The following is a 27090-nucleotide window of genomic DNA, read 5'->3' as shown; positions in this document are numbered from 1 at the left end:
TTGTTTATGTGCTTTTACTTAGTCAAGCAACACAGCCTTTGTCAGTCAGTAATGTATAGTAATGCATATGGTTGATAGTGTACAACTACAGTACAGTACAGTACAGCTAGACTCCGACTTACGACTGCTTCGACTTACGACCGCCGCAGTTGTGACCATTTTTTTTTAAAATGACACGCATTTTCTATACCGAAACGTTTCCAGTTAATGTAGTCTCCATGTATAATTAGAAAATTATGGGGGCCCCATGTGCATTCAGCTGACTACATTAAAGGTAAGTGCTCAGTCACACTGTATCCATTCCTCATTATTTATTACTTTCACTGTACTGTATCCATTCCTTACGACCTGGATTTGGGTCCCTAACCCCGTCGTAAGTCGGGGTCTAGCTGTATACTGTATACAAGGAAAAATGGATTAATTGATACTACAACAACATGAGTGAGAAAACAACAGGGCACTAGAATACCATACTACTAGTGTAACAATAAAATAAATAAACTGATAGTAACCTAAGTATATAGGACATGACTATACACAGTGTTCCTCCAGGGCCCGGATGCACTCACGCCTGACTTAAGTCTGCCGTGAAAGCTCACTTTGCTCAAAATTTTAAGTGAGGGCTAAGTGAAAACTTAAGTTTATATGCTGAAACTGAACTTACAATGGACGAGTTGACGGTTCTGGCTAAACACAAGAAATACACTCTGCCACGTTCGTAGAGTGATACGGTATATATAATTTGTAATAAAAGTTTAAAGTCCTGCTATATTAGTCGAGATATGTTATTTCTCTAGAAACAGGGCCGCTATTTGCAATGACGTCACCACTTACCCTGCAGACGACACTCGGATGGAGATACGAGTCAATTTAGAAGTAATGACATTGTCTGAACTTTGTTTTGAGAATGCCTGATGTTAGGTAAACATGACAACATAGTGCTGTTATTGTTTTGATGATTCACTTATGAACTAGTGGGATATATCATCATTTATATTAATTAATGGTAAAATTTTACTTTAACTACCATAAGTATTTGGATGCTTAGATTCGAGATAGGTTATATTGGGTAAATTTTAAGTTTTCGTCATCCCTGTACTTAGAAATGCAGACCTGTTTTCTCTGATGGTTTGTGATGTGTTATGAATGATTTAGACCTTCATTTCTATCGGAAATCACTAGTTTTGAGTTACTACCTCCCTTACTGATGCATGTTAAACTAACCTTATAAAATCATCATACTATACCCTAACCTAACCTATGACCTGTATTTTCTTAAGCGATCGAAAAATATTTTGCGTCAGAAATCCCGTAGAGATAATTTGTCTTATTGTAACGCGAAACCTATTTTCCCATTGACTTCCAGTATAAAACTGGAGATGCGTTCCTAAGGAATTTTTTCGGCCCCCAAAAAGTAATTCAAGCACTTTTATTAATAAAAATAAACATTTATAAACACATACAAAACAGTACATTAAATAATTTATTATATACCTTCTTAAAACACTTGATGGCCTCTTTCCAGTCATCTTGAATAAGGGTAATGCACTATACTGTACTTACTGTATGTTTGTAAAAGTTAAATCCAATTGCTGGGGGAGAAACATGCGTGCACACTGGATGTAAACAATGGACTGACTCCTCGTGGTGATGCCACGCTTGGCGGTAGCAAACACCAAGAAATCCACACAAAACAAAATATAATTTTTAACAACAAATTATAATTTTACAGTGTTTTTTTTAAATTGTTAAAATTTACCCCAATTTCCGTAAGGGCGGATTTACGGGCCGTAACGCGAAATTATTGGTCATAATTTACAAATTCCGTAGGAGCGAAATTCCGTAACCCGGGCTTCCGTAACGCGGGGGATGCCTGTACTTAATCCCATAGTTAGAATCTTAAGGTTCCCCAGATGACCAAAACCAAAATAATACCAATATTGTTTGGAATGTTTATACCTGTACTATGAAATTTGTAGTATGGGCAGCTAATATCCATTGAATTAGTTAATGTGCTCAGTAATACAGGTCCACCACCGATTTTCCAGCACCCTTGGTTCCAAAGCCTTGCCGGATTATCTGTTTTGCCAGACCAACTGAGGTCAGGTAATAATTATTCAACAATACTGTACACCTCTGACCCACTAATTATACACCTGTGTTTCTGAAGCACCGTGGACTGCTAGAAACTTAACTTAAACAAATATTATATGTAAATTAAATGTGAAAAAGCCATAATTTTGAGCAACATAACTGTACACACTTTGTACTCAATGTACTACACTAGACAAAAATTTTTATCTCTTGTGCAAACTATGTGATGTTTATACTCAAATTAATCACCATCTTACAAGGATTCCAGCAATGCAATTTATATTCTGCTAAGTTTAGTCAGCTACATATTATAAGATAAACACTTTAAGCCTAAAACTAGCTTCACCCTGGCTGGGAGGGAGGGAGGGAGGGAGGGAAGTTAAGTGCCCCCTCATAATTTGTCCGGACTAAAGGAGGTGCCGGACCACCAGTTCCCGGAAAATCGGTGGTGTACCTGTATTTATATACAGTTTTCAAAATAATGTTACTGTGTTGCACAGTAAAACACAATTAATTATCTCATAATATTTATTTACAGAGCCGATCAGCCGAGAAGGTTGGACAACTACTTCCAAGGTTCATCAAGGCAGGTGAAAAAATTTACCAAAAGTAGATGTCTTTATGATAGTAGAGTATTATCAAGAACTCGGCCATCCAACTATGAAGCACGTTAAATTACATCTGTCAGCTGATCATCTCAAGCCCATCCCCATTCCCTGGCCTGGTCGTCCCTAGTCCTTCCACAACATTAAATATAGACATCAGTGATGAAAACTTACATTTTCCAGACATGAAATAGAGAACAGTGATGAAAACTTCCATGTTGGAGTTATCGGTCTTTTGTATCATTTTGCCTCCCAGCAAGTAAATACACACGATGATACTTGACCAGTAATTTATTTTAACCTAAAATTAAGGTATACCTATACAGTATATATCAAGTTGATATTTCTTTCCATTAGATTAAAGGTAGATTAGAATTGATTTTGAATTGAAAAGCATTTGAATTGAATTGAATGAAATATAGACCATAATGAATTGAATTGGAATTGAAAAGCTTGTGAATTGAATTGAATTGGAATTGAAATTTTTTTTACGAATGAATTGAATTGAATTGGAATCGATTAATTCAAATTGTATTCTGAATTGGAATTGAATTGACACTGTACTGTATATGGCCACAAGTCCTGTATTTCTGCTGGTAACAACACATACACCCCAGCTGGCTGCCTCGAGGCTCCCGCTTTGCAGCTTGCACTAGTCAGTGACGTCACAACCAATCACAGCGCTTTTCGCAGTCAAGTGACCTTTTAGCTACTTTAACCCTTATTTTTTACTCTTTTTGGCTCAATTTATTTATAAATATCATAACTATAGTGAATTAAAGCATTTTCTTTACCCATTGACCTGCCATCTTAGGAAAAAATTCCGACCGTCAACTCGTGCATTGTTGTAGCCGAGACAGTCATGGTCAAGACTGTATTCTGCTGTATTAGCTGACATCCGGCAACCAATCAGAGTACACTTTACAAATATTTTACGGTCCCTTCAGCCAATCGCAGAGCAGCTGTCCTGTCTATTATGCAATAGCACTACACTTGAAATACACATGGGAGACCACATTCACCACAACACTACGGCCACACAGTAATGGCTGTGAATCAACAGAATCATAAAAACAATGGATTCACAAAACAAGAAAGCACGTGATCCAAACTTTAACAGCAACGAACTGAGGCTTATTTATCCCCTTGTTTTCTATTTACAGTAGAACGTCAATTTAAGATTATTGATTTAAAGCGACACCCACAATTAAGGACAATGTTTCAATATAAAGCGAATCTTTCCTATTTTACGCGAATCAATCTGGCACATCATATTTTAAAATTTGTGCCTAATGTTTCTCTGGGCACGCAACACTGTCCTAAGGTCAAAGCTGTACTGTACATGTACTCAAAATAATGTACTAAATGATTTTAAAAAAATTTGTCTAGCGCAAACTATAGCATGTTTGTATTCAAATTAATTACTATCTTTTAAGAATTCCAGCAATGTAAATTATATTCTCCCTGGTCACTTCTGTGACATTTTATAAGCAAAAACAAAAACTCAAGCTAAAGGACATAAATAAACAAATAAATACTTCACTAGACCTTCAGCGCCAACTGTCAAACATGTCACTGTCACTCCCTCCCTCTCCCCCATATTCCCAGCCAGGGTTTGGTGGTTTAGGCTTAAAATTTTTATCTTATATAATATCACAGACTAAAGTTAGGAGAATATAATTTGCATTGCTGGAATCCTTGCAAGACAACGAATAATTTGAATATAAACGTCATATATTTTGCACAAGAGATAAATTTTTTGCTCTTTTAATAAAATTCTTTAATTAGAACTAAAATTTGTATGTCTAATGCGAACTATAGCATGTTTATATTCAAATTAATCACTATCTTATAAGAATTCCAAAAATGTTAATTATATTCTCCCAGGTCAGTTCTGTGACATTTTATAAGAGAAAAACTTAAAGTCACTCTTAAGGACAGATAAATAAATAAGCACTAAACCTTGGCATCAACTGTCAAACATATGATTTATGAGTGTTAGTTTCAACATAATACTACAGTGGTTCCTCGGTTAATGAATGGTTCGATTAACGAAATTACGGTTAACGAATTACCTCCCATAAGGATCTTTAATTCGATTAACGAAATCCTTAGGACAAACACGTTTTGTTGTGAGCATGAGCTGATGGGCTAGTCTGCCAATTCAGTAATCTGTTCTGTTTACATTCGTTTCCAGCGGAGTAAATATCAAGAAAATTGTGCTCTTTAATATTCGTGCTTTTTTTATATTAAAATTATTGGGCATTCTAAAATTTAGCCATCCAAGCTCTGTCTACATAAAGTTTTTCAACTATTATTTTTGGCTCGATATATGTAACTTTATTCATTTATTGAAACTCATTTACATGCACACATTGTCTTCAGGGCAAAGCTGTACTGTACATGTAATCAAAATAATGTACAAAGTACAAAATATTACTAAAATTTTTGTCTAGTGCAAACTATAGTATGTTTATATTCAAATTAATTACTATCTCATAAGAATTCCAGCAATGTAAATTATATTCTCCCAAGTCACTTCTATGACATTTTATAAGGAAAAAAACAAAATTCAATCTAAAGGACATAAATAAACAAATAAATACTTCACTAGACCTTAGATGCTAACTGTCAAACATGTCACTGTCACACCTCCCTACCCCCCTCCCAGCAAGGGTTTGGTGGTTATACAGTAGGCTTTAAAGTTTTTATCTTCTATAATATCACACACTAAAGTCAGGAGAATATAATTTGCATTGATGGAATCCTCGCAAGACAGTGAATAATTTGAATATAAACGTCATATGTTTAGCAGAAGAGATAAAAATTTTAGTACATTAAATACATTTTAGTAATGTAAAGCTTTTCAACTGTATTTTTGGGTAGATTTACATAAATTTCTTCATTTATTTTCATTCATTTGCGTGCACACACCATACTAAAAGAAACGCAAAAGAAATAAATTACCTAAGTGCAAACCTGTACTGTACATGTACTAAATGATTACAGTACTAAAATTGTTATGTCTAGTGCAAATTAAAGCTTGTTTATATTCAAATTAATCACTATCTTATAAGAATTCCGGCAATATAAATTATATTCTCCCTGGTCACTGCTATGACATTTAATGAACAAAAAACCAAAACTCATCTAAAGGACATAAATAAACAAATAAATACTTTACTAGACCTTAGGCGCCAACTGTCAAACATGTCACACCCCACCCCTCCCTCCCTCCCTCCCAGCAAGGGTTTGGCTGTTATACAGCAGGCTTACAGTTTTTATCTTATATAATATCACAGACTAAAGTTAGGAGAATATAATTTGCATTGCTGGAATCCTTGCAAGACAGCAAATAATTTGAACATAAATGTCATATATTTTGCACAAGAGATAAAAATTTTAGCACATTTTAGTAATGTAAAGTTATTCAACTGTATTTTTGGGTAGATTTACATAAATTTCTTCATTTACTTTCATTCTTTTGCGTGCACACACCATACTAAAAGAGGTGCAAAAGAAATAAATGACCCAAGTGCAAACCTGTACTGTACATGTACTAAATGGTTACGGTACTAAAATTGTTGTCTAGTGCAAATTATAGCTTGTTTATATTCAAATTAATCACTATCTTTCAAGAATCCCAGCAATGTAAATAATTTTCTCCTAGGTCATTTCCCTATTATCTTAAAATGAGACGCTTAGTCACTTAAGGACTGTTAAATAAACACACATGAGACCTTTGGGGCCAACTGTCAAACATATCACCTCACCTCCAGCTAGCTCACTTGCTTGCTCACTCCCTCCCTCCCTCTCCCCCAGCCAGGGTTTTAGGCTTACAGTTTTTATCTTATATAATATCTCAGACTGAAGTTAGGAGAATATAATTTGCATTGATGGAATCCTTGCAAGACAGCAAATCATTTGAATATAAATTTCATATATTTTGCACGAGATAAAAATAATCACATGTATTACATTACAGTAGGGATTTAAGAGTAAGAGTGTATATGTACATATACAGGTTGTACCTCTCTAGTCCGGCATTCTGTGGTCCGGAAACTCCCGTAGTCCGGAACGATTTTAGTTTGCCCATGGAGAAAATTAATTTGAGTCTGGTACTTTCGATGTTTGGCTAAATTTTGCTTTATTTACCCTACTTTTTTGGCAAATTACTACCTCTAATAAAGCAACATCCTAATAAACCAACAAAAATAACACAGATAAAGTTAAATAAAAACTAAAAACAACACAGAAAAAGTTTTTATGTTCTACAGCTTCAGCTAGATTTAAACCTGATGATTTGGCAATTTCGTCATCCAAGTAAAAAAAACACACAACAACATTGGCTGTCCTCATGTTTTCAACTTTACCACCACTGGTGGGTAGAATTTATGTTACAAATTCAGAAACATGAATTAAAACATATATGAACAGTAAATAAGTGTTGCTTTCATATTCTTATGTAGAGTAATGACGATACGTTTTTACATGTGCGCACTTACATACAATCAGTCTCACTTTTTTCTTTACCATTAATGGTAGGCTACTTTTAATGTTCCATTTATTAACATTAAATAACATTACTTAAAACAACCATATTAATTTTTTACATTAATTTTACTACAGCTACAACCAGAGTCTAATTTTCTTCAATTTTATATGTAGAACCAGTCAGTCACTGGTTTTGTAAACAACGAAAACAATGCCGTCTTGTCTCCTCATGTGTTTTAATATTCTACGTATTATTAATGAATTGTATTGTTCATTTTGCACACATAAACATAAATTCAATCAAAAAACATTCAGTAATAAACAATAATGAGTCTTTTGTACATAAGAGAAATGACGCTGTTTACACGATTATGCACGTCTGAACGTTGGCGGGCCGCTCAAATCCGTCGAAATTCGAGTTTCCGCCTTCAAAATTTTAAATTGTGTAGTGTTTTTTTCCAAATAAAAACCGTCGAATTAAAAAATTGCGAAATTTGAGAACCTACTGTACAACATTTAACCTTTCAATATGTTTTCAGAGACCACGAAGCAGTGAAAGTGGTGCTAGTGCTTCCAAGCGTAAGGACAAGTCACTATCTATCCAGGAAAAGGGTGAATTTCCATGGTCCGGCACCGGTCAGGTCCTGAGGTTGCCGGACTAGAGAGGTACAACCTGTATACAGTATATAGTGATTTAAGGGCGATTTAGGGGAATTTTGAGTGTTTCTGACTATGCATTTTTGGCTTTACTTTGTATGTGCTTTTCTGTGAGCTGGAACCAATTACCCATTATCCCATTGAAATAATGGATTCGGTTAGCGAAATTTTTGGTTAACGAATGACTCTGTGGAATGAATTGTGTTCGTTAACCAAGGGACCACTGTATTTTCCTGACTGGCCACATTTAAGATCTCATATTTTGTGCGATTTAATTTAGCGAGCACTACCTAATGTAACCAGGTCTTATATTTGACGTAAAATATAGCGAGTTTCGCGATATCCAGCCAGTTGAGCGCTGGCCACCGTCTTGAATGACGTCACAGCCATCATACCAGTTATTCCTGCGCCATCCTACCGACCGCCCGGACTGTTATTGTGTGCTTTTTTTGGTGGTGCTACCACCTGTCGAGTCAAGATAATGGCCTCTACCTCTACTGGTGCTGGGACAGACCCACCTAAGCGGCCAAATAAGGAAAAGGAGAAGCGGGACTATCGTAAGGGAGTTAAGTTTGCCAAGTACTCGATGCAGGATAAGCAGTGTGTGATTAAGTTACTTGAGGAAGGCCTAAAAACTAGTGAGATAAGAAAGATTACTGGTTTTCCGGAAAGCACAATCAGGTTAGTAAAGGCAAGGAAAGAGGAGATAAAGAAGTCTTTAGGAGTGGCAACGAAGTTTTTGGGTGGAAATGTTGGTGCATCAAATAGAGTTGTGTATGAATCCTCTGAGAAAACCAGGATGATAGCTATGACTGAACATTTTTTGAGGAAGTGCCTTGCCTGCTGTGTGACAGAAAATGCAAGTGTTGATGGATCACAAATTTGAGACCAAGCCCTGATCTTTTATGCTGCAATATGTCGCAAGAAAAACATAAATAATCCCCCTCAATTTGGTACTTCTGTTGGCTGGCTGGCAAACTGTAAGAGATGTTGTGGTGTGAAACATGTCCAGGTACCGTGGAGAAGTTTTGTTTGAAGACGAGGTGGCCGCAAGTTCATTTCCAGAGATAGCAAAGCAACTTGTAGAAGGAAGATACTCATTGGATAAAATTTATAATTGTGATGAAACGGGTTTCTATTGGAAACAATCTCCCCGTGCTAGCTTTATATCAAAGGATAACAAACAACAACGTCAGCTAGAGAAGGTACAGAAAAGGGCCTGCAGAATCATGCTCGTCGCAGAATACTCCGGCTACACCAACGCTCTCTCCACCCTGGAAATGCCATCCCTCAGTGACCTCCACCATCAAGCACTGGAAAGGTTTGGCAGTGGACTACTGCAGCACCCTCCTCATCGCCACCTCCTGCCACCTGCAGCTCCCCACCCAACTCGCGCAGTCCGCCACTACAACAAAATACAGCCCATAAGAACCCGCACCGATAGATATAAGAACAGCACCATCCCATCTGTTTTTAAATAATAAACAACCTGATTTATGTACTGTACAGATGTATTCAATCCATATTATATCATTATGTCTAAATCAAACGTAAGTCTGCATACTTTTTGCCACCAGCTGCAACTCTATTAATAAACCTTTTATTATGGCTAAAGACTGATTCGCTACTTTACTAACCACAAATGCATCAGGTCAGCATAAGATGAAGCCCTTAGTTATCTTCCGAACAAAGAAGCCTCATGCCTACCGCAATTTTGACATGAAATACTTGATTGTGTATTGGAAAAAAAATTACTAGGGCTACATGACGCAAAATATTTCCCACGAGTGTTTTGTGCCTGACTCACGATGTAACTGCCGGAACTTGAATTTAGATTTTAAAGTGCTTCTATTTATGGACAGTGCTCCTGGCAATGCCCGGTATCTGGTTAGCAGACATCCTAATGTTGAGGTGGTTTTCCTGCCCCCCAATACAACCTCCAGATTGCAACGACTTGATCAAGAAATAATTGCCAATGTGAAGTTGCTTTACTATAAGGCAGTTCACGACAGAATGAGGAAAGCCACAGACTCTCAAGATGAAGTGAATGAAATCAACAACACTAATGATAGCAATGTGGAAGACGATCCTGCTTCAGTCGGCACCTCTGGCAACTCCCCCACCTTGTCGCAAGACCCTGCTAGCAACTCCCGTAGTGACACCACTCAACAGAATGTGCTCTCTGTCAAGCAATTCTGGAAGCAATTTCATATCCGACATGCTGTGGACCACATGGTAGCCGCATGGAACAAAATTACATTGGCAACCATTAAACATGCTTGGAAACCCCTCTTCCCACACCTGAGTAACGCAAGGTTGGCTGTGCAGCGTCAGGCGGATTTATTAGAAGCTGCAGTAGAAAGTGCAAGGAGTGTCCCAGCACCTGGTTTCCGTGAGGTGGATACAGAACGGATCAACGAGATGCTTAAGGAGAATGATGAAGAAATGCTGGATGATGTGGTTGATGAGTCATCTGACGAGGCACACAAGATCACAACCAGCAAGTTGTCTCTGATACTCAGCACTTGTTTGAACCTCCAAGAACTGGTTGAAGAGTTGTCCAAGAATGAGTGTGCATCACTGGTGAGCAAAGTGGAGGCCATCACCAACACATTTATGCCAAGATACCAGAGAAAGATATATACCAGCGAAAGATAAACGAACGCCAGCAGTCACTAAACACACGGTATCTCACACGACGCCGACATGTTAGTGATGCACTCCAGAACATCGATGTTGGAGCAGAGGTGGAGGAGGAAACACAAAATTTGCTAGATATTACCACCGAGGACTTCCTAAGATTTGAACCAGGAGAGCCAGGTGGAGAGGAGAGCTGGGGAGGTGACTCCAACTAGCTTGCCCATCCCCAGTTTCGGATATCCAACATCAACCAAGCTCATCAAGTTTGGGCTAACTGGTAAGTGCTACTATATATTTTAAGTGTCTATGCATTGTTTAATAATGACTTATCTTTATCTGCAGAATTTGTATCATTTGAAGGTTATAAATGGGAAAATCAGAGGTTGATGTAGAGTGGCCAGTCTATATTACAGGTACTGTACTCGCGAAAAACAAGATCTTACTGTATACGACATAACCCGTGTAACAGTATCTTTGCTTTATATAAATATTGACCCAAATGAATAACACCAAGTTATTCACAACTCTAGATCACTTGGCTTGCATCTCTTTCAAGGGTCGAGCCAGGGTCAGCTGATTCAGTAAACACCGCTCCCTTGCTACCATTCTCACCACCAGAGAGGAGCAGTTCACTTACTACCACTGGACAGGGAAGCTGGGCACTTGACTTGAGTGTTATCTCAATGTGTTATTCACAACACTTCCCTGGAGAGAATTCATAATTTATTCTCTCAAATTATATCTGTGTAGTGGGGGTATGCTATAACGAACGGATTCTACTACAAATATTCCTACAACGAACGGTTTTACCTATAAAATTGAGAATGCTATAACGAACGCAACTCCTACAACGAACGCGGATGAATACGGGACTATTTCGTCTGGCGCATGAATATTGTTGTACCGCAGCTCACAGCAAGAGCGTCAGGCGCCATCTTTGTTTCATTGTGTACAGTGCACCACTGAACTTGTTGAAATTTCGTCTTTTGATGTGGAAATTCGCGTTATTTGTATAACTATTTTGTTATACAAGTGTACAATTGTAACAATGAATTGTCCAAAGCGAGTGAGAAAGCTAATAACCCTTGAAACTAGGAAAGATATCATAAAGAAACGTGAGAATGGAACAAGCATTGCGAAACTTAGTGATGAATATAGGATGGCTAAATCGACTATATGTACGATTTTGAAGAATAAAGAGGAGTTAAAAACTGTGCAAGTGGCTAAGGGAATCTCTAGACTTAGCAAAGCAAGGTGTAATGTGATTGAAGAGATGGAAAATTTACTCTTAGTGTGGATAAAGGAGAAAGAAATGGCAGGTGATAGCATTAAAGAAGCTATAATTTGTGAGAGGGCCAAACAATTGTTTGAGGACCTTCAAGCCAAGACTCCCAGTGGAAGTGCTGTGCCAGTGTTTAAGGGTACCAAGGGGTGGTTTACTGGTTTCATTAGAAGAAAAAAAATTACAGTGTTGTGAGACATGGTGATGCTGCTAGTGCAGATAAGGAAGCAGCTAAGGAACACCATGACCTTTTTTTTTTATTGTGATTCAAGAGAGAGGCTTTGTTTCTCAGCAGGTATTCAACTGTGATGAAATTGGACTTTTTTGGGAAAAAATGCCTCGCCGTACATACATTACAAGGGAGGAAACTTCTGTCCCTGGCCATAAGCCAATGAAAGACAGGCTTACCCTCCTTGTTTGTGCTAATGCTTCTGGTGACTGCAAGATAAAACTACTCCTTGTGTACCATGCAGAAAACCCCAGAGCTTTCAAAAACATTAGGAAGAACCACCTTGGTGTTATGTGGCAGTCAAACCCAAAGGCTTGGGTGACCAGGAGTCTTTTTCTCTGAGTGGGTGACTGAGGTGTTTGGACCCAGTGTTCGGGAATACCTCTGGGAGAATAATCTTCCACTGAAAGCTTTGTTGGTGATGGACAATGCACCAGCCCACCCTCCTAATTTGATGGTTGAATTGCCAGAGGAGTTCAACTTCATCACTGTGCACTTCTTGCCACCCAACACAACACCTCTCATCCAGCCCATGGATCAACAGGTAATTTCAAACTTTAAGAAGCTGTACACAACGGCACTGTTTAGAAAATGTTTTGCATCCACTTCTTCTATAATTTGCACTAGACATATTTTAATACCGTAATCATTTAGTGCATGTACAGAACAGGTTTGCACTTAAGGTCATTTGTTTCTTTTAGTATGGTGTGTAGGGGAATTTTAGGAGTATTTCTGACTTTATGCATTTTTGGCTTTACTTTGTATGTACTTTTCTGTGAGCTGGAACCAATTGCCTAATATCCCATTGAAACAATGGTTTCGGTTAACGAATGACTGTGGAACGAACTGTGCTTGTTAACCGAGGGACCACTGTACACTAATGTACTAAAATTTTTATCTCTTTTGCAAAACATATGACGTTTATTTTCAAATTATTCGCTGTCTTGCAAGGATTCCAGCAATGCAAATTATATTCTCCTGACTTTAGTCTGTGATATTATATAAGATAAAAACTAAAACTTAAAGCCTACTGTATAACAGCCAAACCCTGGCTGGGAGGGAGGGGGAGGGCGGGAGGGAGGGGAGGTGACAGTGACATGTTTGACAGTTGGCGCCAAAGGTCTAGTGAAGTATTTACAGTGGTCCCTCGGTCAACGAACACAATTTGTTCCAGAAGGCTGTTCGTTAACCGAAACAATTGTTTCAATGGGATGTTGGGTAATTGGTTCCAGCTCACCGAAAATTATATACAAACTAAAAATAAATGCAGTAAAGTACACTTACTTTGTGGTGTGCATGTAGAAGGCTCCTGGTTGTTGACGATGATGATGGGAATTAGAAGTGGGGGTGGAGGAGAAAGGAAAAGAGAAGGAAGTGGGGGGTGGAAGAGAAGTCACCCCATGCTTCATGCTGCCATATCACCCATAAAATTTTGAGTTCACTTGGTGTAATTCAAGATTATTTTCTTTAAATCAACACTGCACTGCACTATGTATTGTCAATATTAAATTTCAGAATGACCAATAATTGTATTGAAAAAACGTAAAAATAGTTTATGTTCAAGAGAGTCTCAAGCAAGATGCTTCCTCCACTGAGCAGAGACACAAACTGACGCATTCTGGGTGAGTCAAGTGGCTGTTTGGCACGCTAAAAACTAGTTCCCTGTACTTCAACTGAAATAATTGTTAAAATGACTAAAAATTTTAATACAAGACTTGGAAAATTATTGAATAGTACAACCTTCTTGATATTTACTCAAATGGTAACGAATTTAAGCCCTAAAACCGATTACTGTATTGGCGGACTAATACTACAGCTGGTGAGCAGGCGAAAGCAGGCGAAAACATGTTGACACGATTTTGTAAGGATTTTGTTTACCGAATTTTTGTCGTTAACCGAATTGAATATTCTTATGGAAGGTAATTCGTTAACCGAAATTTCGTTAACCGAAGCGTTCGTTAACCGAGGGATCACTGTACTGTATTTGTTTATTTAGTCCTTTAGATTGAGTTTTTGTTTTTTGCTAATAAAATGTCATATAAGTGACCGGGGAGAATATAATTTACATTACTGGAATTCTAATAAGATAGTGGTTAATTTGAATGTAAACATGCTAAAGTTTGCACTAGACACAAATTTTAGTAATCATTTTGAATACATGTACAGTTCAGCTTTGCCCTTAGGACAAAGTGTGCATGTAAATGAGTTTCAATAAATGAATAAAGTTACATATATTGAGCCAAAAATAATAGTTGAAAATCTTTATGTAGACAGAGCTTGGATGGCTAAATTTTAGAATGAGCAATAATTTTAATATAAAAAATGCAAAAATATTCAAAACACAACCTTCTTGATACTTACTCCACTGGAAACGAATGTAAACATAGAACAGATTACTGTATTGGCGGACTAGCCAATCAGCTGATGCTCACAACAAAACGTGTTTGTTGTAAGGATTTCGTTAATCAAAGTTTTGTTCGTTAACCGAATTGAAGATCCTTACAGGAGCTAATTCGTTAACCGAAATTTCGTTAATCGAACCGTTCGTTAACCGAGAGACCACTGTATAGAATATGTTAGGTGCCTACAGGAGAGCTCAGGTTCCCAACTGGCTCAGCCATGTTAATATTGTTATTATTATCCACTGTGTATCTGTGTTTTCTGGCTAAATAAACTGTTTCAATTCAAATCATCAGTAAATATTATCACTCTAAAGAATGACAGTACAGTACTGTGTCCTAGTCTCATATAACTTTTATTATTAGGTTTGTGCTTTATACACTCCTGCTGGGGAGGATCCTCATACCACTCACCTTCATCGGCTGATGACCAAGATAAATAAAAGTATAAAATAATGTACAGAATATCTAAAGAGACATACTAAACCTTTTTATCATATATTTTGTTCTACATAATTATAAAGGAAAAGTGTTGTGAATATAAGGGTGTGACCACAATGTTTCCCAGAACAAATCTGCTTGTCCCAGTGTGGCAACGTTATAACACTGGAGAAAGATCCATACAGTATGTGAAAGTGATGTTATATACAGTAACGTATTCAGAATTAGCTGAGACACATAACAATACAAGGCAAACATGAACATCACCATATTTAAAACAGAGGACTCACCTAAACAAGAATTTTGTGAACTGAAATTTTTAATGAATATTATGTCTCCAATTTCCCCCAAAGATTCCACCCTTGAGCCCCCTGAAGGGTGAGTAACTTCATTTCTAGGAATCCAACACAGTCTCTGAAGGATGAATCACACCAAATCTACTGTTCTTACATTGGGAGGATGATAGATATTATAAAATGGTAAAAACTCACAGGTTATAATGTAAGCCAAATTCATTCACACCTTGTCAGTGACACTTTTGGAATATATGTGTGTGTCTTACCTTGTCCCGTGGTCGGTCAGGGTTCATGGAGTTGGTGGACTTGACGAAGCCCTCCTTCTTCTTGGCTCTTTTGATTGTCTTCCCCATCTTGTGATAAATTCCTTAATCTGAAAAACAAAAAAAATCATGAAAAGCTACACCAAGCTTCCTTGTTATCTGCAAAGGGGTTGGGACAGGAAATGGCCAAGGATAGCAAAATTTGTGGATATCACAATGCACCTTTACATTACTGTACTGTACTGGAGGTCCTCTCTACAGGTATAGTCGTGATTTCGATGATTCGCAGTAAGCAGGTGGTGGCTAGCTTGCGAGCCTCTCCCTCAGCGCAACGAGTTACCCCCAAGCACCCACAGCGTCTCCTCTTCCTCTGACTGGGCTCAGACATTGCCCCTAAAAGACTGCCTCGTGTCAGTGTTAGTGATGCTAGTGGAGTGAAACCTAAAAGGCAGAAGTCAGTGATGACTAGAGCCCGGATGTTTAGGCAAAATGCCATAAAATGCCTTTTTTGGGGGGGAATTGCGAGTGATAATGCCTATTCTACTAAACAATAGCCTATTGTGCTTTTTTACAGATATTTCCACAAAGTAACACTCCAAACACGAAATTAAAGTTTCAGAACACCATAAAACTTAGCAAACCACACCCATAAAACTTGGTAACGCTGCTTTTGTCGGCACGAGACGTATATGAGTCGACGCACTGCCTCAAGTACAGTACTAGGAGCTATTTTTGCCCTTCATAACAAAGGGTTCGGCGTCACAGATATTAGCCGGCGGGTTGGCGTCCACAGGAACACCGCTGCATGATGGATTCGGCGACACCTCGAAACTGGTGCTACAGACGACAATCTCTCGGAGCAGCCGTCTACGCTGCACCACCCCTCAGGATGACCAGGTTGAGTGGTTTATTTGGTTGCATAAATTAATGTGGCAATATTCACAAGTATAAATAATTTTGTTACAAGGGAGCTCCTCATATTTCATACTGTCTACTTATCACTTCCCGACCTTACTTATAACGGTTTGTTTCACTTGACCAGGGCTGCCAACATACGCCTGGAACAACTCGCCTTTCCCAATACCTATCGTCATTGGTGTAGTGATGGGTTGTCAGACCACAGCTTACATCTCAGAAACAGTCCAGACCTGACCCGACATTAGGGAGGTCAAATGTAAGGGTACCCCTCGCAGCCGCTCAAGGGGGGCTACAAATCAACCAGAACCCCTCCCATGTCACACGGCCCCAACAAATATGTAAGAAGCACCCAGTCAGCAGAAGAGGCCACCTGCCGACTCTCCCCCAATATACACAACAACCTACATCTCAGAAAAAGTCCAGACCTGACCTAACATTAGCGAGGTCAAATGTAAAGGGGCCCCTCGCAGCCCAAGTCAAGGGGCTACAAATCAGCCAGCACCCCGTCACACGGCCTCACCAACTATGATAACAGGCACGCAGTCAGCAGAAGATTCTTCCAATATATACAACAACGTATAGCTCCGAAAAAGTCCAGACCTGACCTTACATTAGCGAGGTCAAATGTAAGGGTACCCCTCACCGCCACCCAGTCATCTGCCAGCTCGTCTCCGAATATATAGGACGTCGTAGCCCTCCCTCAGGGCTCAGTCACACAGAGGGATCAGAGGAGGAGGTCCTCCACAGCCCAGTCCCGCTCACGGGAGGAGAGTCACTATGCCCTGGTCCATGGGTTGCAGCAAAGCCGTGGTGTTGGGAGGCAAAAACGCAACTTTAATATTCTTACATCAGTCAACCATAGCTGGTGGATGACCTGGTGCATTGTCTATCACCATCAGAGCTTTATCATCAAAATTATTTTCTACTAATGTAAGTGTTAAAAAACCTAGTATTATTGATATTTCTCTTAATTATTAATTGTGTGTGCATACCATCATAAAATTAAGAAGTTATTTTTACTACAACTTAGGTATTGTGTCTGAAAAAGTGGTGTTTGGGGGTCGGCCCGGTCTCTATTTCAATTAATCCCATATGTTATGTTGTTCACTTTACGCGAGCCGCCGTGGGTTCAATTGACCGCGTAAAGTGAGGGTTCACTGTATATATATATATATATTATATATATATATTTTTTTTTACTGGAATTAGCCCACCCGGGCACAGGTTACTGACCTACTGTACATCGGGGCCCGGGGGGAGAAAATGTAGTAATAATAATAATAATTCATAAATAAAATATATAATTAAAAAATACAAAATTTTAAATAAAATAAATTGATAATAATAATAACAATAACAACACTGAAATAATAATAAATACAGTACAAAAATAAAAAAAGATACAAAATGAGAAACGATATATGTATGTTGTGTTGTCAACAGTAAGAGAAACAATTGAGACCCTGCAATTGTGTGTAAATGAAGCAGAAAGACAGATCAGCAACCTGGGACTTGGTCACAATTTTCATGATGCCATACGGCAGCAGGGTCTACCATTAGACAACACATTATGCTTCCAATATCTTCCAAGGCGGTAGTACCTCCCTGTTTGGTAGCTGCCTACTACCTATGATTTACTGTAGTATATACTACTGGGAAATTTAAAAATTATAATTGCCACTGGCTACCAGACTGACTATTGAATTTAACCAGCTATGATCAAGATGATCAATAGGCCTCGTGGTGAATGTTGGCAAAGACCTTGACCACCCTTCATATTTTTCTCCTTGGATTTGTGCAATTCACGTGGGTTGACCTGGATGTTTAAAAAAGGCTGTAAATCCAACAAAAAATGACAAATCACACTCCTGATCCACATATATGACTCAAGATAAATATGTGGAATAATCCACTTAAATAATGTCACTTAATTATAAGAACAATTATTCATATCTGACAATAATCATTGCAGAATTAGTAGGTATAACCTGTAATATTTGGTTATTTGATCGCTAGCATGAAATATGATAGGTACACAATTCAGTTATTGGAGTGGAATTTGTTTTTTAAAGTTTAATTATTTACCTATTATATAGTACATCATTATTTTATGGTAAGATTGCTGTCAAAATAAAAAATTTTGAAAATTAACTGAATTCACATAAAATTCCAGGTTTATCTGTAAAATTTCCTGGCTTTTCCAGCACCAAATAAAATTCCCTGCCTTTTTCAGGTTTTCCAGACCAGTAGACACCCTGTCATTATAAGAGAAGCGACATTTTCAAGAACATAATAGAACCTGACATAACCAACCAAAAATAACCTACCTAACCTTACCTAACTTCCTAGACAAGGGTCCACCATATTAAACAGAAAGTACTTAGCCAATCAGAGCAAACCACGGTAAAATAGTGTTAGTAGGAACTTAGCCCGTCAAGGCAAAATATCCACTATGTACTAGATTACCAAGTTTTCAGATAATATTCTGTAAATATTATTAAACAAGCCAATAATTAAGATACAGGTTGGCATGATATTCTTTTAAATCACCATCACATTCATAAGAAAAACCTACAGTATTTTTGTTTGTGACACCTGTTTATGCCCTCTACTGAATCTTTACTGTCTTCAGTAAATGTTAGGTTAGCTTGGGTTAATACCCCCCCTTCTGTATTCGTCCATTGGCTATCCGCAGGTTTCCAATTTTCAATATTACAGACAAAAAGACTAGAAAAAACGAAACATACGGCTTACATATCATTTCCTGTGCAAATCAATATTAATGGAGTACCTCACAAATTTCTAGGCATAAATTTCTGAACCCCCGCCATGTTGCCAGTCTCCTCCTCTTCCGACATGACAGCCTTCAAGTATCGTGTCCTGTGACTTGGCTGGCTAATCATTTTGAAGCCATCCACGGCGCACTTTCGAATTTTGAAGACTTTCGTGATGGCTTGTGATAAAGTGTACTCTCCCATATCTAGCTGTTATTCAGTGAATTTTTATGAAAATGACAGTGAAGCAATCCAAATATTACAAGATCACAGTGTCATACCAACCCCAAGACTGTGTCCTAAATGTGGAAATCATTTAGTCTTCCACCACAGTAGCAGGTAAGCTCCAAAAAACTGGGCGAGGCTGCATACAGCTCCTCCCCAACTTACGACGGGGTTAGGGACCCAAATCCAGGTCGTAAGTCAAAAATGCTTAAATAATACATAGAAAATCTAAAATGGTGTCTCTTTTTCTTCTCAGCACCACAAAACTCTCACTTTTAAGCTTGCCAGCCATTTTAAAGTGAATTACAAACAAAAATTTTGTCAGAACACAGCACAATCACTGACGTTGGGACTCGAAAATAAGTAATTTGACAAAATTTTGGTACGACAGAGGTAGGTCGTAAGTGTGGGTGGTCGTAAGTTGGGGAGGAGCTGTATATTGTAGTTTAGGTTGTTTTTTTTTTACTTAAATATGACCTCCATTTTTGTGCAAACTAGCAGTTTCTGTTACAAATGAAAATGTTAATTTTTTGGCAATTATTTTTAATTTGCACAAAAAATGGTCAGATTTGAGTAAAGCACTATTCTCGTATCAAAACCTGAGGACAGCCAATAGATGAATATTTACCTAGCTTGGTAACTGTGAAACCTAACTTAACATCCTGGCTACATACCCTCCAATCTGCCCAGCTGGGAATTCCTGGCTAAGTAGCCATATTACTTGTTTAAAGTGGGCAGGTCTTTGAAGTCGAGGGATGATGTGGGTTAAAATATTAAAAATAACACCAAACAAACTCTTGAAAACCTTACATAACATTTCCTAACTTGTAAAAATGTTAAGAATCACTTTAGAGTTTATGGATCCCTCCTCATCTGCACACCAAAAACAACACATACTAAAAACCAAAACCAACACCATCACCTACTAAACACCCAACACAAGAATAAGGTAAAGTTTTTACAGTTTTAGGATTTTTAAAGGTTAGGAAACAATTAGGTCAGGTTTTCAAAGGGTTGTATGGTGTTATTTGAGTATTTTACCCAACATTTTCCCTCGCCTTCAAAGTGCTGCCCCACTTTAAACAAGTAATATTGTTGGTAATCTAATCTATTAAATTATAATAAAAAAATATAAATTTCCGATTGAAATGCCATAGAAGAGAAGTGTCTTGGGATAATCTGATCTATGCAAAAAACAGTTTTTATTAAAGAATTGAGTTGGGCCCATTTACGCAAATTTACCCGCCCGTTCCTAACATTTACCCAAGATTTTAAGTGGGTAAAATTTCACTTGTTGTCGCTATACGAAATCGAAGTTGAAACTGTTTTTCCGATGGTTTTTGATGTGTTATAAACGAATTTGATTCCTAGCGCAAATCAATCGTTTCTGAGATAAGCCCCATCCCATCTCAGAATCGAGAGATTTGCTATAAAAATAATGGTAAAAGGTGTTCAAAACACCTTGAGGATAAAATTCGTCTGTTGGCTGTCCGCAGGTTTCCAATTTTCAATATTACAGACACAAACACGATAAAAAAAAATTACGACTTCAATATAATTTCTGGTGCAAATCAATATTAACGGAGTATTTTACAAATTTCTAGGCATATATTTCTGTACCCGCCATGTTGCCAGTCACTTTTCTCGTCCTCTCCTCCTCTTTGCAACATGACAACCAATGATCTTCAAGTAATGTATAGTGTCATGACACTTGGCTGGCCAACCATTTTGAAGGCTCGTGATGGCATGTGAATATTTACCCACCTTGAAAACCACCGGAAAAACAAAACCCTAACCAACCTAACCTAACTGAGGAGCTCCACAATCGTTCGATGTTTTGTGTGTGTACCACCACGTACAAACATAAATAATAAAATGTTAAATATCTCACTTAAACATAATTTGCGCCAGAAATGCCACCGAAGAAAATTGTCTTAGAATTGGCAAAACTACTGATTGCAACTATAAAATTCACTAGATTCATTTTGTGGCAACAAGTGAAAGGTAAATTTTCATACATTATAAAATGTTAAATATCTCGGTTAACATCCGTCCATTAGCTGTCCGCAGGTTCCCGCCATGTTTACCCGAGGTTATACTCCTCACCTTTTTTTTTTTTATGGGGATTAGCCCACCCGGACACAGGTCACTGACCCACATCGGGGCCTGGGGGCGAAAATGTAATAATAATAATAATAATAATAATAATAATAATAATAATAATAATAATAATAATAATAAATAATAGTCATAATAATTCATAATAAATAAATTTTATGATAAAACAAACAAAAATAAAATAATAAAATAATGATGATGATAATAATACAGTAACTGTAATAATAATAATATTAATAATAAAGAAATATAAATACAAAAATGCAAAAAAAGATCAAAAGTGAGAAACGATATACTGTATGTATGTTGTGTTGTCAATGGTAAGAGAAACAATTGAGACCCTGCAATTGTGTGTAAATGAAGCAGAAATTCAGATCAGCAACCTGGGACTTGGTCACAATTTTTAAGAGTCAATTGTCTCTTCCTTTCCTCCTCCCTGTAGGTTAGGTTGGTTGGTTGGTTCTTTTGGTAAGAGAATAGGTTTTCTTTTGTTGTTTTGGGTGTGTTTTATTCAAATCTGACCTCCATTTTGTGCAAATTAACTGTTTCTATTAAAAATAAAAATGTTAATTTTTTGCAAAAAAAAAAAAAAACTTATTTGCACAAGAAATGAAATTCAGATTTGAGTAAAACACAAAAAAAAAAGAAAAAAAAAAGAAAACCTATTCTCTTACCAAAACCTGAGAACAGCCAATGGGCGAATATTTACCAATATCTCGTTTATAGGTACCGTAATTTGTGCCAGAAATGCCACTGAAGAAGTGTCTTAGAAATGTCAAAACCACTGATTGCAGCTAAAAAAAATCCCGAGATGGTGTAGTGGCAACAGTGAATTTTTGATCTTGCACCGGTATTTCTCTCGCTGTTATTAATATGTTTTTCGTAATGTTTAGACGGTATTATTGCATTTACACACCTTTCATTCCTACCACTAATATATTATCAAATTCGAATAAGACGTCTAATTATAAGACAGTGTTCATCTATTACATTACCGGCGGAAATGTATAATAACGGAGATAGTATATCCAAAATGTTCTCTATTTTCTTCCATTAACCTTCCTCCATTATGGCCTGCCTCACCTCCAATACTGCGTGTCTCCTATGTCTCCTTCATAAAGAAACCTCAGTAAAGTGTACTAAGAACAAGACTGCATGTAAATATCGCAAAGACCAACATATGTGGCGTTGTGTAAGAATTTCAGAATCCAACGACGAATATGAACCAGGTCAATAAGGTAAGAAATAGGTGATTCCATCATATGGTGAGAGTCAGTTAGGTTAGGTTAGGTTTTTGTTTTTCTAGTGTTTTTTGGTGTATTTTACCATGATTTTCTCGGAAAACGTCCAACGAAAAAAATTCAATAAAAAACCCAACTAATTTCCACCAGAAATGAAGGTCATATTCGGTCTAAGCACACACAAATACACTAGAAAAGTATTTGTTTGACTTCGTAACAGAGAACGGTGTGACAATGCAAATTTACCGTTTAGACAATTCTAAGACCTTTTTCTTCTGTGATATTCCCGTCGGAAATTAAGGATAACCGAGATATTAATGTTTCAATATTATTAGATTAGGTCAGTCACAAGTGTCGCCATTTGTTTACGTTTCACAGAGAAGGTCTGACCACCCATCACGCAGTGCTCCTTACCTCCGTGTTGGCTTCTTAAGCATCTACAGCACATGTGCGGGGGGTGGTGTGGGAGTTTCTTATTGGCTACAGCGATAGGAGACTTATAATTGGGCAAGAGTTTTTTGTCTTAGCCAATGAACAATGCGTGGGTGCGTCGGGAGCGGAGATTTGATTTTTCAGTCCCAGAATAACCAGATATGGCTGAACAGGTGGAAAGAGCTGTGCTGACAATGTGATCGAGATTATTTTACGTCAATTGCAGTGTCATCAGAAAAATAGTGTTAGGTAAGGTCAGGTTTTTTTTTGTGATTTACTCGTTAAGATTGATGGGTACGGGGGGTCTCAAAAACTATTGGTTTCCAGTTGAAATGAATATAAAATTCGTTGGAAACTCATCAATTAACATCGGAAAAACATATTTTTAATATCCAAACAAACACCGGTGCATTAGGGAAAATTGCCTTTGGCAACAAATGAAATAGTACCAAGAAGTGGTATGTTCGACTAATATACACAATATTACGGAAAGGTCATTATGGTCATATCGAAAGTTCAAACGCAATTGCATCAAAATATTACGGGTCCGACTAATTACCCAAATGTAGCCGCAATGAAGTCAAATGATGGTCCTACATGAATAAATCGGACTGCCAATCACTTCTCGACTAGTATTTGGTGTCACGAAGTCCAAAAAAATTTGAAACTTAATTTAATCTGAGTTAATAGATCGAGTGCATGTACCTAACCTAACACAACTCAGATTAAATTAAGTTTACCAATTTTTTGTGACTTTATGACACCAAATAATAATCGAGAAGTGATTCACAGCCCGATTTACGCTTGTAGGACCATCATTTGACTTCAGTGCGACTACATTAGGGTAATTAGTCGGACCGAAATATTACTGCACGAGTGACCATACATGGCAAATGGTACTTTATTTATATACTAGATATGTTTTAAACATCATATGATATACGTAAATGCACTGAAACAACGAATAATACGTACACGGTGGAGTAAAATAGGTAAAAATTTGGTAAGAAACAGTTGGCCACTATGAGCTATGTTTACAGCACGTGCGGCCCAGCTGATGCCTGGTAGTGTCATGTTGAGTGTTAGGAAATTACCACGAACACTAAAGCTTATCAAATTAATAAATTAATGCACACGATCCAAACTTAGCCTAACCAAAAATAACGTTTAGAGCGTATATATATTTAAATATGAAAATTTTGGTTGATTCTTGTTTTTCTAAAAAAAAAGTATTGGAAAGTAAGTTCGTAGGATTAATTTAGCATTAGTCAATCGGCAGATACCACACAAGAGTAGACTTTCACCCGTACAGAGTCTCTTACATATGTCATATTGTCTTGAAACGTTTTGGTAATTTTATAATCTTATTGAATTTATAAGATTTATTTATTATAATTAAATTATTTAATCTGTTAAAGTGAAGTACATGAATTATATTGACTACCGTCAAGACAATCTTCAGAGCTATGGGGATCCTCCTTATTTCATTTTTATCATATTCGCCACTTATCAACTTACTAGCCGTTTGGACTGTTTATCCAGTGTTAGTACAGGAGGAAACCGGGGACCGGGAATCCTGTGGTGTTTGGCAGGGTCATACTGGCATTTGTGATTGAGAATAAGTTACCCTTTATGTATAGAACTTGTAAGGTTCGTGATATGTGTCTAGCACTCAGGATGGATGGATAGAAACTCTAGATGGTGGTTTTCTTATATAAAATATATTGTATACAAGACAGTCTGGTGCTGGAGATGCCGTGTGGTGAGGAGCTTGCTTGGAAGATACGTTCAGTGAGTACTGAACGTGCATGAAGAGGTATCTGTGCAGGAGCTTCGTTAGAGGAGATGTTGCGTGTTGCTGTCCTCCATGTTGAATGAGGGCGGGACAGCGAGGAGCTTGCTTGGAGGAGGTGTTGCGTGTTCAGGAACGTAGGCCAGAATGAATCTCAGTACGGTACGGTACGGAGTCTTTAGTTATGAGGTGAAAGAAGATTATTAGGAGTTGAAGGAAAAGTGGTGAAACTGAAATACAGTAGGAGTAGAAAGAATCTGGGCTCAACCAGATCGCTTCATCTTTCTTATTGGTGTTTTGTCTTTGTTCTGCTCCCTTGGGTCGTCAGACCTTTGTATTAATATTGGTTTATTTATATAATGCTGCTTATTTATTATTTTTTATTATTGTTGGAGTTAGTGAGCCCGTCCAGGTCCTTGTGTAACTGGGAGGGTAATCACATTTTTTTTTTGAGGTGTTAGTTAAGTGTTAGTTGTGTTAGTCTAAAGGTACACTGTATGGAGAGGCCTGCCAGGTTCTTAGTGGAGCTGGTAGGTCACTCTCATCTTTTATTTTCTTTATTAATGTTTTATGTGTATATGTGTATATTGGGGCAGGAGGTGGTTCAATTACTTCTTCCTGGCTGATGTAGCTGGGAGGGTAATCACATTATTATTATTATTATTATTTTTTTTTTTTCCGATGGAGTTAGTGAGCCCGTCCAGGTCCTTGTGTAGCTGGGAGGGTAGTCACATTTTGTTTTTTTTGCTAAGATGTTAGTTAAATGTTAAATGTTAGTTATGTTAGTCTAAAGGTACACTGTATGGAGAGGCCTGCCAGGTTCTTAGTGGAGCTGGTAGGTCACGCTCGTCTTTTATTCTCTCTATTAATGTTTTATGCGTATATTGGGGCTGGAGATGGTTCAATTACTTTTTTCCTGGCTGATTTAAACCAACTGTGTTCTTGGAATTCTTCGTTGTCTATATTATTTATCCAGTTTTGATATGTTTCTGTGTTAAGTTCAGTCACTTTTTTCCAAATGTTTGCAGCTTTGTTGTGTATTTCTACATTGATTGCTAAGAGGTTTGCTCTCTTGATGTGGTCTGTATATTTTATGTTATATATAAATCTGAGGGCTATATTTTGTACTGTTTGTAACCTTTTAATGCACGTTTTACTAAGGGTGTTCAATGGGATGGGTGGGTAGTCCATAATTGATTTGACAAGGGCAATATATATCTTTCTTTTGTTATTAATGCTAAGGTTCTTAAAGCGTATTATTTTTGATAATCTTATTCTTGCCTGTCGTTCTTTATCTTTTAAGTATGTTATATATCCTCTTTTTGTTAGTTTTAATCCAAGCATCCTGCCTTCAGTGTCGTATGGGTATAGTTCCTGGTCGACTATTACTGGACTTGTTTTGATCTTGGCTATTGGTATTATCTTGAATTTGTTCTTATTTGTCCTGATTTTCCATTTTTTCTCAAAATCATTTATATTTTTTATCGCTCTTACCGTGTAGAGTGCCATAAATTGGGTTGATTTTCCTGGGTATAATACTATTTGAGTAATATCATCAGCAAACATTACATATTCGCTAAAGGGGGTAGGTTGAGGTGTGTCTGAGGTATAAATTGTATATAGTGTTGGAGAAAGGCATCCTCCTTGAGGTACTCCACTCTCAAGATTAAACATAGTGTAGGAATTCGTGGTATAATGTTGTCTAGCACTCAGGATGGATGGAAACTCTAAGGTGGTTTTCTTGTATAATATAAGTTATATGATAGACAGTCTGGTGCTGGAGGTGCCGTGTGGTGAGGAGCTGCTCAGTAGAGACGTTCGGTGAGTAGCGTGTTGAAGGAGGTAGATGTGCAGGAGCTTCGTTAGAGAAGATGTTGCCTGTTGCTGGCCTCCTGGTTGAATGAATGCTGGACAGCGAGGAGCTTGCTGGAGTAGGTGTTGCGTGTTCAAGAAGAATGGCCAGAATGAATCTCGATACGATACGATACGAAGTCTTTAGTTAAGAGGTGAAAGAAGATTATTAGGAGTTGAAGGAAAAGTGGTGAAACTGAAATACAGTAGGAGTAGAAAGAATCTGGGCTCAACCAGATCGCTTCATCTTTCTTATTGGTGTTTTGTCTTTGTTCTGCTCCCTTGGGTCGTCAGACCTTTGTATTAATATTGGTTTATTTATATAATGCTGCTTATTAT

General features: G+C 37.6%; 1 protein-coding gene across 1 annotated transcript in view; it reads right to left on the bottom strand.

Moving 5' to 3' along the window:
• The window catches only part of LOC121869901 (nucleolar GTP-binding protein 2-like), a 95192-nt gene extending 71019 nt beyond the window's left edge, over window positions 1-24173 (bottom strand). Inside the window, exons 1-2 of the mRNA XM_042371470.1 lie at window positions 24084-24173; window positions 15404-15510 (exon numbers count right to left, since the gene is read on the bottom strand). Coding sequence (XP_042227404.1) covers window positions 15404-15490 — 87 coding nt within the window. The 5' untranslated portion in view covers window positions 15491-15510; window positions 24084-24173. The remainder of the gene's footprint in view (window positions 1-15403; window positions 15511-24083) is intronic.
• Window positions 24174-27090: the final 2917 nt, after the last annotated feature.

This window comes from Homarus americanus, unplaced genomic scaffold (assembly GCF_018991925.1).
Source record: "Homarus americanus isolate GMGI-L3 unplaced genomic scaffold, GMGI_Hamer_2.0 scaffold32583, whole genome shotgun sequence".
Lineage (NCBI taxonomy): Eukaryota > Metazoa > Arthropoda > Malacostraca > Decapoda > Nephropidae > Homarus > Homarus americanus.
The sequence above is the reverse complement of the archived record's forward strand: the minus strand, read 5'-3'. Positions and strand labels throughout refer to the sequence as shown.